This window comes from Onychostoma macrolepis, chromosome 15, assembly GCF_012432095.1.
Source record: "Onychostoma macrolepis isolate SWU-2019 chromosome 15, ASM1243209v1, whole genome shotgun sequence".
Lineage (NCBI taxonomy): Eukaryota > Metazoa > Chordata > Actinopteri > Cypriniformes > Cyprinidae > Onychostoma > Onychostoma macrolepis.
In genome coordinates this window covers 5,920,862-5,935,752 of record NC_081169.1, presented here as the reverse complement: position 1 = coordinate 5,935,752, position 14,891 = coordinate 5,920,862, and the positions used below count along the sequence as shown (strand labels likewise).

The 14,891-nt window shown below is 38.2% G+C and overlaps 1 protein-coding gene across 3 annotated transcripts in view; it reads right to left on the bottom strand.

The window, feature by feature from the left end:
• igsf5b (immunoglobulin superfamily, member 5b) overlaps nucleotides 1-14,792 on the bottom strand; it is a 31,664-nt gene extending 16,872 nt beyond the window's left edge. Inside the window, exons 1-3 of one of the 3 annotated variants that reach the window (XM_058745087.1) lie at nucleotides 14,531-14,792; nucleotides 13,457-13,522; nucleotides 12,620-12,940 (exon numbers count right to left, since the gene is read on the bottom strand). In XM_058745087.1, the coding sequence (XP_058601070.1) occupies nucleotides 12,620-12,940; nucleotides 13,457-13,493 (358 nt within the window). In that variant the 5' untranslated portion in view covers nucleotides 13,494-13,522; nucleotides 14,531-14,792. The remainder of the gene's footprint in view (nucleotides 1-12,619; nucleotides 12,941-13,456; nucleotides 13,523-14,530) is intronic. The other 2 variants (XM_058745086.1, XM_058745085.1) reach the window with 2 other exon arrangements.
• Between the last annotated feature and the right edge of the window lie 99 nt (nucleotides 14,793-14,891).

Here is a 14,891-nt window from a genome sequence, read left to right as displayed (position 1 = left end):
ATGATATAACAAATTTATTCCACAAAGTATGTAAATATTTTAAGATTCTAGCAGTATATATGTAATACAGCTTTTGTTTTAGATGTTGCCAGTATATTGTATGTTTCAGCATCTACCCAAACATTCATAAAGGTATATTTTTGTACCTTACGTGTAAATACATATCAACAATGACACCAGGCTGATCAGTCACATCCATAGCACAAACAGTATGTGACTTATGAGTCAAGTTATACTCTTACAAATTCAAATCAGAATACAAATTGAGTATTAAATACTGTATTTTTTGGTGATAACAATAAGAGTTACATAAATATCGTCCGCTAAGCCTGTGTCTGGTCCTGACAATGTAATTTGAAAGCAGGGCAGCTCTTCCCTTGTCAGCTGGGTGGGGTTTTTTTCCAGCAGGAGAGCCAGGCAGGGAAAATTACTGTGTATGAGACAGCATTTAATCTGGAAGAAGTATGGCTGCCCATGCCCCTAATGAAAAGCTTTGTGAGCAATCCTGTGTCCGAAAGGCTGACACACGTTTAGCCTTTCCTGATTTACATCCTAAATCTAATTCTCCTGCCAAGCTAATTCATTGGGGAAAGCCATACCTAAAGTAACTATGGATAAGAGACAGGCTAAATACTATTCACAATTACTATTCAATATAGTTACGAGCTGCCATGTGAGTGTGTTGATATATACTGCAGTAAATTGCACGTATAGGTTGGTTTTTAGAGATGTAGACAAAGACAAAATGTTGACAAAGGCTAACTAGATCTCACATGAAAACGTAACTATCAGGTTGTGGTTTTGTATGAAATCACATGATGTAAATCATTAAAGGGGACCTATTATGCAAAACTCACTTTTATAAGGTGTTTGAACATAGTTGTATGGCTGCAGAACTAATTTTTTTATAAAACCAATAAATCATGAACAGTCTCTCCAAATGAGCTTTTTCAGATTCTCCCTCTGTTCACGTCACCGAGGGGAAAAAGTCCCGCCCATTTGTGACGCTCTCTGCCCTATTAGCATAAACACTGGAGATATATACAATGTCAGCACCAAAGAGGCATTACAAGTGTGGGATGCACTAATGAACACAGGAGTCGCCATAATCTCCCCCCATCTGAACCGAGGACACTGTGGTTAAATTTCATTTTCGAAGGAAATATCCCGGAAAAAATCAGTAACGTTCCCTAAATGTTTAGGAATCAATACCAATGCTTCATGCGCGAACGTCAGCTCCAGACAAAGTATCACGCGTTTGTTTTCCAAATTGCCTTTCTGAAAGAGCTTCTTGATACTCTGTAAGGATAATTGCTAAAGCTATCAGTAGCTGGGTTTCTATCACCCTGTTTTAATGCGCATTTTGAAGTATCGCATGAGAAACAAGTGATAGAAACGCCAAATTTCGAATAAAAATCCCTTAATTCGCAAAAAGGTTTTTACGTTTTTACACGACTGTGTTCCCAAACAGTATTCACCTCCGAAAGCAATGACAGCATTTATTGTGTTTCGTCTGCTAGCTCTGAGGTGCAATTAATTTTTCATATATGAAAATTATTATATTCAGTAGCTTATCCTAGTTTTCTATAGGCTATTTAGTGCCAGTTTACCAGGAAGTGATAATTTTGTTCTCTTTGACTCGTTGGATGGAAACAGTGCTCATTCGCAAATGTTTTATGCGATATTCCAATTTTGCGCATAAGTTAAATTCGCAACTTTGGATGGAAACCCGGCTATTGCCTGTTTTCGCTGATGCTGCCTTGAAGTGCTATCAGAACGATCGTGAATAGGAATGTGGTAGTTAAAAGTTGCATATGAAAGCAATGTGAGTCAATCGCTTGAAGTTGTCGAGCTCATAATCAGAAGTGGGACTTATAAAGTTTGTGATAGCATGAGACCAGCTATGTTGTTATTTTTATCTCACCGTGCTCCCCGTCTGTGTAATTCATAAACACAAATTTATTATGCACAATATAATCAGATGACTGACTTTGAAACAGAATATGTTTTCTGGAAAGATAACAGGCTTGTACTAATAGTGGAATGTTTATTTGCAAAGGCTAGCACTGCTAATGCCGGAGCTTGAGCTCTTGAAGCTCCACCCTCTTCTCCGGGAAATCAGCGCGTTTTGGGCGTTAGTGGCAATTTTAACAAGCTATAAAAATTTATCTGTGGGGTATTCTGAGCTAAAATTTCACATATAAGCTCTGGGGACATCAGAGACTTATTTTACATCTTGTAAAAAGGGGCTTAATGTCCCCTTTAAATAACTTCCAGTTTTTAGGGGGAAAAAATATAAGCATGAAGGTCCATCCGGGGCGTGACTTAGACTTATGCTGTATCCCAATTCGCATACTATCCGTCCTAAATAGTATTCGAAAATAGAATTAGTATGTCCCAAATCGTAGTATGTTGAAAAGTGTGTGTCAAAGATTCCCGGATGGTTTACTACTTCCGGTTAGAATTCGAAGTGCAGATCGATGCACACTCTAACGGCTAATATTGCCCACAACACACTGCACGTTGGACGAGGATCTGATTAGAACTACAAACACGCATATGATGTTGAACAACTACAAACATGGTGGATATATGAGACTAACGGATGGGTAGAGAAAGGGGTTTGAGTGATAAATAATCAATGTCTAACCTAATAAAAAAAAAATATTTAATGTTATCTGCATTATATTTTATCTGGTACAACATTGTAAACTTTTATAAAGATAAGTTTGGCCATGATCTTTTAAATGCATCATTATGCAAACACATGCTTGCTCTCGGCATTGTTCTCAAATAGCTGTTCTCGGCATGAAAGTCCCGCAGCTGGCAGATCAACATGCCTCTTCATTTCTCTCCAGTACAGTACGATATAAAATTAAACGAAATGTGGATTATGTTAACTGTGATAAGATGATTGACAGGGCAGTTTAAACGGCAACAGAATGCACGTAACTAAACAAATTTACACGGAAGTCATGGTCTACCTCAAAAAATGTACGACCTCAAAAAATGTACATCCAAAAAAAAAAAAAGTACAATGTTCAAAACATTGTGGTACTTTTTGACCTTTTTTCATTTTTTTCTTAGTGTCTCCATCAATACAAAAGCCAATACAGTAATAGAAGGCAAAAACAATAACAATTGTGAATCTCTGCACACATGCCCACTCACACATGGGCCAGTCTGTTTGTCTTGAAGAGAAACAGCTATCGCGTTTAGTCCTGCACATGCAAATGAATAGAAGTCTTTTGTAATGAGAGGAGAGAGGAGGATTTGTGGTTCCCTGAAGATTTGTGGGTGCCCTCCAACTGTACGTCTGACCCAGTGTGCCACAAATCACTGCGAGAGATGCTGACTGCTAACTGAAAACGCCAAGACGCCAAATTAATTCCAAAGCTCTGTTAGTCACAGACTTGCCCCACATCCACAGGGAACAGCTCTATTAAAAATGCAGGACTGTTAATAGGGACATATACCAAGTCAAATTTGTGATCTTGGTGACAAATAGGCTTACTCCATAATATATAGAGAGTGTCAGGTCACTTCTTTGCTTTTTAGCTGAGCTATGGTTTAGTTGCAGTCACAGAATAGCTGAATTAATGAGAAGTAAATCAGGTTGGGTCTTAAAAACTGATTGATTTGGTGTTGTATCTTTAGATCGACATTTTTTCTCTATGGAATACTGAGAAAGATGGGACATTTAGTGAGGCAAGGTATGCCAGATTATTATAGACAGGCATATGTCAAGTGAATCCTGGAATTCTGCATGATCTCAGTTTTTCCTATACTGCATGTTTGCATGTACATAAGTATGTAGCCCCTAAAAGGACATGGCTTTTGTATTTCCTCACAAAGCATCTTGGGAAATGAAACAGTTTTGTGAGAGAACACAAATGTTTTGTGAGCAAGTGCAAAGTATCTTGTAGAAATGCAATAGTTTTTTGAAAGAACACAAATGTTTTATAAGTGAGAGCAAAGTATCTCTTAGAGATGAAATAGTTTTGCAAGAGAACGCATGCGGACAAGCACAAAGTATCTTGTGGAAAGGCGATAGTTTTGTGAGAGTGGAATGCAATAGATTTGCGAGAGAACGCAAATGTTTTCCGAGTGAGTGCAAAAGTATCTTGGGAACATGAAATAGTTTTGCAAGAGAGCACAAATGTTTTGCTAACAAGTATCTTGTTGAAATGCAATTCTTTTGCAAGAGAATGCAAATATTTAATGAGAGATTGCATGAGTGACACCTACATGCAACACTGGTCTCAAGTTTCACAGAGGAGCTCCGGATGTAAGGAGGAGTGATGACAGCGGATGGAGACAGAGGATCAGGCCTGGGATATTTTATGATTTGTGTGTGCGGCGGTTGGCTGTGACGTAGTCGCTGCTTCCCTCTTGGTTTATTTTATAATTAATAGTCTGTTTACTTTGAGCCAGTACCCACCTCCTTCTTCTTGTATCAAGAATCGCTGCATTGTTGCTGAAACCCAGGAGGAAGGAGTAAAAGCGACGTGGCGTGTAGTCAAGTTTGGTAATCCAACCAAGTGCACACACACACCACAGTGAGTACTGAACACACACCCGGAGCAATGGGAACCCCCAGCTGTTGCTCTTGCTCAAGGGCACCTCAGTTGTGGGCATTGAATCCAGAAAAGAGTGCTGTTCATTCACTCCCCCTACCTATATTTCCTGCCAGTTCTGACACTCAAACCCGCAACCTTTGGGTTACAAGTCTGACTCTATAACCATTAGGCCACAACTGACCCCTAAGGAAGAACATGCTGTCAAAGAGCTCTCGCTGCTGAGGGGAATCATAGTGCCCAGAAGGATGGGCTGGTGGTGACTACTACCTATTGCTGCTCGTTGCCATGGTGCAGGAACGACGTGCCCAGAAGGGACGAATGGGCTCACTGCGGTCTGCTAGATTGTGGAAGGGTAGCTGCTATCTGCAAAGGGCCAGAGGTGTCGCTGTTGTTCACCAGAAGCCAGGGCCTGTTGCCATCCACCATCATGAGAACCAGTGACAACAAAAGAATGGGGGGGGAACTCGCTGTTGGCTGCCCAAAGATAGAGGGACCGTTGTTTTGTTTTGTTTTGTTTTGTTACGATTATTTATATAGCACTTTTTACAATACAGATTGTGTCAAAGCAGATTTACAGTATTAAACAGGAAAATAGTGTGTCATTCTCCTCTGGCCAGACGAAACCAGCAGTTTAATTCCAGGCTGCAACAAAGTCAAATTGTGCAGAGGACTCATCTGATTCCTGTGGTCTTGTCCTGATGGCCGTCTAGATGACGAGGTCTTCTCTGGGGATCTGTCTCTGGGGGCTCATCTAGTTGTCCTGGTCTCTGCTGACATTCAGGGCTGTCAAGGTCGTCTCTAGGTGCTGATCCACCATCTGGTCTGGATACAGGCTGGATCCGGGTGATTGCAGTGACCATCTGATCTGGATACAGTCTGGATCTGGTGGCTAATATTAGCATAGATGCCATTCTTCTTACAATGTAACAAGTACATTGTGTATTATGGGAAGTGTTCCCGGTTCCGGTTGACATAATTAACACAGCCTAACAATCCTTTAAGAGATGTGTTAGTATGTTATGTGTAAGCCAGGCTAAAGAGATGGGTCTTTAATCTAGATTTAAACTGACAGTGTGACTGCCTCCCGAACAGTGTTAGGTAGATTGTTCCAGAGTTTGGGAGCTAAATAGGAAAAGGATCTGCCGCCCGCAGTTGATTTTGATATTCTAGGTATTATCAAATGGCCAGAGTTTTGAGAATTCCGCGGACAGGAAAGACTATAAGGCGATAAGAGGTTGCTGTCCAGGTGGAGGAGTGAAGCCATCCACCAAGTGATATCCTGTTCCACCGCATCACATTGCAAGTGTGGGCCTCTTAGCTGATGGAGGACCAAGTGGCAGTGTTTCCGGGAGCTGGTCTCTTCTCTTCTGTCTCCTTTCTCTCACCTGATCTGTCCTTACCCCCAAGGTGCCAGGATTTCCATGTTGGTAGTAGGGGTATGTGGCAAGCAGGGTGGGGCAAAGAGCTGTGGAAACAGAGGGAGACCAGTGGCACGAGTGATAATGAGCACCACACCTGTCTTGAGTTCCACGGAGGAGTCGTGAAAGGATGCAAGGAGGTGTGATAACAGTGGAGGGCAAGAGAGGACCAGGCCTGGGACAATATATGTTTTGTGTGTGTGAGGTGGGCGTGAGGCAGATGCTGCTCCCATTTTTGTTTTTTGTTTTTTTTATAATTAAAAGTCTGTGTATTTCCTGCCTTCTCCTTACCGTGTCAATGAACCTTGCTACAAAAATACAATATAATATAATAATATAATATAATATAATATTTTTTGTGTGAACACTTAAAAATATTGGCTTATTTTATTAATTAAAGAACTTAAGAACTGAGAGTAGAAGTCTGTTCCAATAGCAGTAAAAAGTAATATGACTGTCATTTTTGGTTCCCATGAGAGTGACAAGTTAGAGTGAGAAATGAGTGGACCAGATGGACGCTGATGGCCACTGAATCCAAGATTAGAGTCGAGCTGTGCTTTCTGTCTCTGTTTCCCGCCCGGTAGAGTGGCTTAGCAGTAGGTATTTTTAATGGCTGCCAATCGATTCCCATCCCAAGAGCCCTTGCTCTGGCATCGACAATGTCATATGCTCCGTCAAAACTGCCAGAGCAGCAGTCTTTACTCCGGCCAGCAGCAAATGAATTCTCCTGCATGAAAAACACCTTAGTCGATGCTTACCCCTAAATCAGCCATCTCGTATAAAAACCAACAGCTCCTCTGCATGCAGAAGGCTTTGGCCTTTATATCAACATATAACCAATGTGTGAGCAAGATTATCTTGATTTCATTATTATGGAGCTAAATAGTCGTTGAATGGTTGGTGGAGACTGTTTTTTGCTCATTCTTAGAGAAACATTTTTTATTCATGTTGATACACGAGTCATTCTGCGGAATGGTGTCAGTATCCCCATTATTAACGATATAACAAGAAATGGAACTTTTTTTGTCATGAAGGTTAAAAACCTTTAACATCAGATTAGTTACAGCTGTTTAAGAGATTGTCAGCAGGATCTTTGTTTTTTTGAAAGAAGTCTCTTCTGCTCACCAAGGCTCCATTTATTTGAACAAAATGCAGTAAAAATTGTGAAATATAATAATCTCTTATAGCTGTTTTCTCTGTGAATATCTGTTAAACTGTTATTGATTGCTGTGATTAAAGATGAATTTTCAGCATCATTACTCTCATCGTAGCATTCTCTATTCTAATTCTATTCTTTAAAAATAAAACTTTCCCCTTTTAGACTTGCACTCTATTCATTTACTAACTGCTTGTTTTCTTTAAAAAAAAAACTAAAAAAACAACTAACATTAGATTCTCTATTCTTTTTGTATTCTATCTGTTTGTTTTCTTTTATTTATTATACAATTAACAAAAAGCAAAAACAGGCCTCTAACACTATATAGCTTGCTCTATTCTTTTTCTATTCTATTGGTTTTCTTTTTTATTTATTATGTAATAAAAAAGAAAAAAGAAAACCTTGCTACATGTACTGCGTTAGGCTAACTGAGATTGTCATAGCACGTGCATATTATTGCTCTTTTGTTGATTTTGATTGCTTCCATTTGTCTGCATTTGTAAGTGGCTTTGGATAAAAGCGTCTGCTAAATGACTAAATGTAAATGTAACTCTTACTGCTTACTGTGAAATGTACAAAAAAAATTTTTTTAATGTTAGTTATTCATAGAAATGTCAGTCTTGTGTGCGCCGTTCAACGCCACAAAAAATGCAACACACTAATCTTAAGTTTACTAAATATTTTCTTAAAATTGTAAGAAAAAACAGAGTGGTACCAAATTTACAAGCTGCACTGATAAGTGTTTGCACTTCTTGTTTAATGTTATTTAAATTTCAAAGCGAAAATCAAATTGAAAACACGTTAAAAAGAATGAATAGCATGGGAGGGAAATTAGTAATATTACCCGAATTTACTATTAAAATACAGGGATTTTGGATTTGTGTTGTATTCATGATTTGAGATAATAGAAAAAAAATCGTAATTGTTGATTTCTAATCTGAATATTTGATGGTGGTACATTCTCATATGGTTGACCCCCAGTGTCTATGGCAGGTACAGCACTGGTGCTTATGTTGTTATGTTATGTAAATGGAGCGCAGCTGGAGGAAAACTAAATTAGAGGTATTTCGTTTAGCTTGGCGGAAAAGTACCCTATCCTACAGAAAAGCATTAAAAACTGCTAGATCTGATTACTTTTTGTCTCTTCTAGAAGAAAACAAACATAACCCTCGGTATTTATTCAATACAGTGACTAAATTAACGACAAATAAAGCATCAACAGGTGTTGGCATTTCCCAAGAGCATAGCAGTAATGACTTTATGAACTACTTCACTTCCAAGATCGATACTATCAGAGATAAAATTGTATCCTTGCAGCCGTCAGCTACAGTATCGCATCAGATAGCGCACTATAGATCCCCTGAGGAACAATTCCACTCATTCTCTACTGTAGGAAAGAAAGAATTGTATAAACTTGTTAAATCATCTAAACCAACAACATGTATGTTAGACCCAATTCCATCTAAACTACTAAAAGAGCTGCTTCCAGAAGTCATAGATCCTCTTTTGGCTATTATTAATTCATCATTGTCATTAGGATATGTCCCCAAAACCTTCAAATTGGCTGTTATTAAGCCTCTCATTAAAAAAACACAACTTGACCCCAAAGATCTAGTTAATTACAGACAGATCTCAAATCTCCCTTTTCTGTCAAAGATACTAGAAAAGGTAGTATCCTCACAATTATATTCCTTCCTAGAGAAAAATTATATCTGTGAGGAATTCCAGTCAGGATTTAGATCGTATCATAGTACTGAGACTGCTCTCATTCGAGTTACAAATGACCTGCTTCTATCATCTGATTGTGGTTGTATCTCTTTATTAGTTCTACTGGATCTTAGTGCTGCGTTCGACACTATCGACCACAACATTCTTTTGAATAGACTGCAAAACTTTGTTGGCATTAGTGGAAGTGCCTTAGCATGGTTCAAATCGTAGCAGTCAGTTCGTAGCAGTGAATGAAGAGGTATCATATCGATCACAAGTGCAGTATGGAGTACCTCAAGGCTCAGTACTAGGGCTGTTACTTTTCACGCTTTACATGTTACCCTTGGGAGATATTATCTGGAGACATGGTGTTAGCTTTCACTGTTATGCTGATGATACTCAGCTCTATATTTCTTCGCGGCCTGGTGAAACACACCAAATTGAGAAACTAACGGAATGCATAGTCGATATAAAAACTGGATGACGAGTAATTTTTACTGCTAAATTCTGAAAAACAGAGGTGTTAATTATCGGACCTAAAAACCCCACATGTAATAACCTAGAACATTATCTAACACTTGATGGCTGCTCTGTCAATTCTTCTTCATCAGTCAGGAACCTAGGTGTGCTGTTCGATAGCAATCTTTCATTTGAAAGCCATGTTTCTAGCATCTGTGAAACTGCGTTTTTTCATCTCAAAAGCATATCTAAATTGCGACCAATGCTCTCAACGTCAAATGCAGAAATGTTAATTCATGCGTTTATGACCTCAAGGTTAGATTATTGTAATGCTTTATTGGGTGGTTGTTCTGCACGCTTGATCAACAAACTACAGTTAGTCCAAAATGCAGCAGCTAGAGTCCTTACTAGAACCAGGAAATATGACCATATTAGCCCGGTTCTGTCAACACTGCACTGGCTCCCTATCAAACATCGGATAGATTTTAAAATCTTGTTAATTACTTATAAAGCCCTGAATGGTTTAGCTCCTCAGTACTTGAGCGAGCTCTTATCACATTATAGTCCTCCACGTCCAATGCGTTCTCAAAACTCTGGCCGTTTGATAATACCTAGAATATCAAAGTCGACTGCGGGCGGCAGATCCTATTCCCATTTAGCACCCAAACTCTGGAACAATCTACCTAACACTGTTCGGGAGGCAGACACACTCTGTCAGTTTAAATCTAGATTAAAGACCCATCTCTTTAGCCTGGCTTACACATAACACACTAATACGCTTCTATTATTCAAATCCGTTAAAGGATTGTTAGGCTGCATTAATTAGATCAACCGGAACCGGGAACACTCCCCATAACACACGATGTACTCGTTACATCGTAAGTAGAATGGCATCTACGCTAATATTTGTTTGTTTCTTTCCTATTCTGTTTCTCAGTCCGTATCCGATCAGATGGTGGATCAGCACCAAGAGATGATGTCTACAGCCCTGATCGTCAGCAGAGACCAGGACACCCAGATGACCCCCAGAGACATATCCCCAGTGAAGACCTCGATTAAAATACAATAAAACTAAAAATATAATAAAATACTTAACTACATAATACTACTATTGTTAGAAATTGCAACAAAATTAAAATAGAAATATAAACTTTTGAACTGCGGGTTTCGTCTGGTCAGAGGAGAACTGGCCCCCCGACTGAGCCTGGTTTCTCCCAAGGTTTTTTTTCTCCATTCTGTCACAGAGGGAGTTTTGGTTCCTTGCCGCTGTCGCCTCTGGCTTGCTCAGTTGGGGACACTTAATTTCTAGCGATTATCGCCGATTTGATTGCACAGATACTATTTAAACTAAACTGAGCTAGACAATGACATCTCTGAATTCAATAATGAAATGCCTTTAACTGAAAATTGAGTGTTTAATCTTATCATTATACATTACTGACACTCTATCCTCCAATTTGATACTGTTAAGTGCTTTGACACAATCTGTATTGTTAAAAGCGCTATATAAATAAAGGTGACTTGACTTGACTTGTTTTTATTGAAGCAAAAAAAAAAAAAGTTATCTAATACCAGCTGGGCCTGTTTGAAAATCTATTTGTATTTATTTATAGTTCTAATTTCCAAATCTATGAAACTGCATTCAAAATGGGGTTCAGCTGGACACTGCCAGGCCTGTTTACTGCTAACCCTGTTAAATCAACACTTTTTCAACAGCATGAAGTTGGTTACCCACTATTAAAGAAATTCCAGAAATGATGCAGAAAAGGTGACAGAAATACATCAGTCTGGAAAGGGATACAAAGCTATTTCAGTGTCTCTTGGACCCCAAAGAACCACAGTGGGAGCCATTATCGCCAAATGGAGCAACAGTAGCAAACCATTGCGGACCTTTCAAAATTGGCCAACCTTTCAAAATCCCTTCAAGAGTAAAGTGAAAACTCATCCAGGAAGTCACAAAAGACCCAAGGACAGCATGGAAGGAACTGCAGGCCTCTCTTGCAGGTCACTATTTATGACTCCTCTATCTGATGACACTGGCTAATGTGGCAACCCAGGAAGAGTGGTAAAGATGCTTTGCTGCTTCAGGGAATGGGCAGCTTGCAATAATTGAGGGAAACATGCTCTCTCCCTGAAAATCTGAAAGGTGAATATCCGGTCTTCGGTTTGTAAATTGAAGCTCAAGTGCAACTGGATTATGCAGCAAGACAATGGATCCAAAGCACAGGAATAAGTCTACCTCTGAAAATAAAGTTTTTGGAGTGGCCTAGTAAAAGTACGTTAACGACTAGAAATCAACTGAGATGTTGCAGTGGAAGGACCTTAAATGGGTGGTTCATGCTTGAACCCACCAATATAACAGAGCTAAAGCAGTTCTGCAAAGAAGAGTAGGGCAAAATTCCAGCACAGCACTGTGAAACACTCATCCTTATTATCAGAAGAGTTTGGTTGTGGTTATTGCTGCTAAAGGTGGCACAGCCAGATTTTAAGTTTAAGGGGGAAATTATTTAGGTGTTGGATAACTTTAACAACTATAACATTTAAAGAAAATTAGGTAAAATCTACCCAACATTTGTCAATACATTACACTACTAACTACTTATAAAAATACAATAATTATGAACTCTTTATTATTATTATTATTGCATACTTAAAGTAGTTTTTTATAGCAAACATGCAATAAAGAAATATGAACTTACTTGTCATTGCACTGATGCTACACTGTAAAAATAATAATAAAAAAGTTGAGCCAACTTAAAATTTTAAGGCAACCAGCTTCAGCAGAATTTTTAAGTTTGCTCAACTTATTTTTGTGGGAGATTCTCAAATTTGTGTTGTATAAACTTAAAACGACAAGTTGAGAAAACTCAAAGATCTGCTGAAGCTGGTTGCCTTAAAATTTTAAGTTGGCTCAACTTTTTTTTTTTTTACAGTGTAATACAGCTATTATTAGTCATTAAGTGGCACAACATACGCATACTTACTTCATGAAGCCACCCACAACCCAACCATAGCTTTTTTCAGTTTCTCAAAAGCACAGAATATAGAACTAAATTTCAACATTCTCCTGATCCAGCCCTATGCAAAGCATGCTGGGAGCTAAAAATCAGCTGCGCAGTTTCAGTTAATAAAATAAAAAAGCAACCCTGAGTTTCATCCCACTTACCTTTTCAGATTAAGTAATAATTAATATAAAATATAAGAGATAAAAAGGTTCAATTTTGATAGTTTCCTGAGAATGACGCTAATAATTGATTTGCAAGTATTTAAGTAGGTGTGCTTTACAAAAGCGCACATACCTTGCACAAACAGAGCTGATGACGATCTGCCGAGTTTTGTTGGCAGTAGTTCACATGTGACTTCCTGTACAGTGGGGCTGAAGGAAGCGTTCATCAGAACTAACTCCCACACTGACAGAGATGACATGGAGTGATTGACTGTAGACACACTCTCATCTCTTCCCAGAGGACCATGTTCCACCGAAATAGTGAGGAATGTCCTTCCACCCAACAGCCAAGTCATGACATCCCAGGATTCATCGGTGCTGCAGTTAAAGTGGACCTCACTGCCTCGCAACACAGTAGCGTTCTTGGGTTCTAGATGGATAAAAGAGGCTACAGCTGTGAAGAGGAGAGACACAACTGAATTATCTGAAGACAAAGGAATCTGTGATATTTTCTGACATGACACACATTCTTTGTGTTCAGGTGTATTACCTTATTTTAAAAAAAAGAAGAAGAAAAAGAAGATGCATTCATCCATCTTCTTTAATAAACACCTTTTCAATTTCTGATTGACTGTTTTAAATGTGTTCTGTACTGTTTAAATTGAAATAATGTTCACCAAGGCTGCATTTATTTGATCCAAAAATACAAAAACCTGTTTTGAGAAACATTACAATTGAAAAGAACTGTTTTATATTTGAATGTACTTAAAAATGTAATTTATTCCTGTGATTTAAAAAAAAAAAAAAAAAAACTGAATTGTCTGCAGCCATTGCTCCAGTCTTCAGGTAAGCCGAATGATATTCTGTATTAACGTACATTCCACTTTAATCCTACAGCAATTTTTCTTGGAAGCAAAGTCGTGTAGTTGGATAAACACACAAGCCTTTACTTAGCAGATGACACACTCACCTTGGATTACACACAGCTGGAGGAAGTGGCCATGCATATTGCCAGAGAAACAGTCAGGCCATTGTTCTGCACAGCAAGGACACAGTAGAGAAAATATTTGCAATTGCCACATTATATAAAATTGTAGAGACTTTTAGCCTTGTTTACAACATCAGCCGCACACATGAGAATGGTGCAGTCACACGTAAACAAGATACATTAAAGCGTTGTGAAATATAGTCCAGATGCGTATGTTTCTCATTCTATTTAAATAATCAAATTAATTTTATTGAATTACGTATGTCTAATGGAATTACATTTATGTATTGAAAATACATAAAATAACTGAAACTTTAAGATATATGTATGTTATACATTATACGTTACATATGATTCACATTACAAAATTATCCTGTCTGGACAAAATGAAAAATTAAAGCCAGTATTAAACAATACTGCCTTATATATAAATGGTAATTGGCGTGAAATACCTCTGAAAAGTTTTGTAATGTTGACTGATGCTCCAACTAAAACTACCAAAATTCCAAATTAGTACTATTTTGTGAATGTAATTTTTCTATGAGCTCATGTTACCTGAGAAACTATGTGAAATAGTTGTACTTAAAAATATATTTGTCACCACAGGCAAAAAATAAATAAATCAATAAAAATTAGAAATGGTGACCAGTTATAGGGCTTAAAAATATACACTTTCCTTTCAGCATTCATGTAAGTGTATAACCTAAATATGGACATTAATAAAACTATTTTGTATGTATAATAGTATAACGTGTGAAAACAAATCTGTTAAGAACGTGTGTTATCGTCATGAAAATAATGTCACTAATAAGGAAAGAATAGACTAAATATCAATTCTTAGGTGAAATATGACCTGAATCTACTGCTAACACAGTAACAATAAGCTAATTCATGACAACATATGAACAAAATACTGTTTGACCTTAAAATCACCGAGTCACCATTTACACTTACGGCCAAACATTTGTCTCACTTATTAAAGAATTGATCGTATGTGTACCAAAACACATCACAAAAGCGTCATGTGAATTACAAATGCTGCTGCTGTATTCTTACCTCAAGTATTCCAGGATGGGTTATACAGCATTCCAGAGAGGTTGAACAGAAATCATGTTTCCCACAGTCAATACAGTAGCAGTTTCTTGGGCACTGTGGGTTGTGGCCAAAACCAGCCAGTTAAACATTACTGAAAGCAAAACAGCCTTTTTAGCCTTGAACTGACCACTGCAAATATCCACCAGTGACTCGCGGGCTGTGGTGAATATTTTAGCGATGGCCTAAAATAATGGCTGAAATTTGCTGCTATTGTTAAGTCACATGTGAGGCCCACTCCTTGTCTTCCAGTCACTATCTCTAGGGAATCTTTTTAAGGTCACATCCTGTTTGTTGAATTGGCACCACCCTCGTAGAACATTTC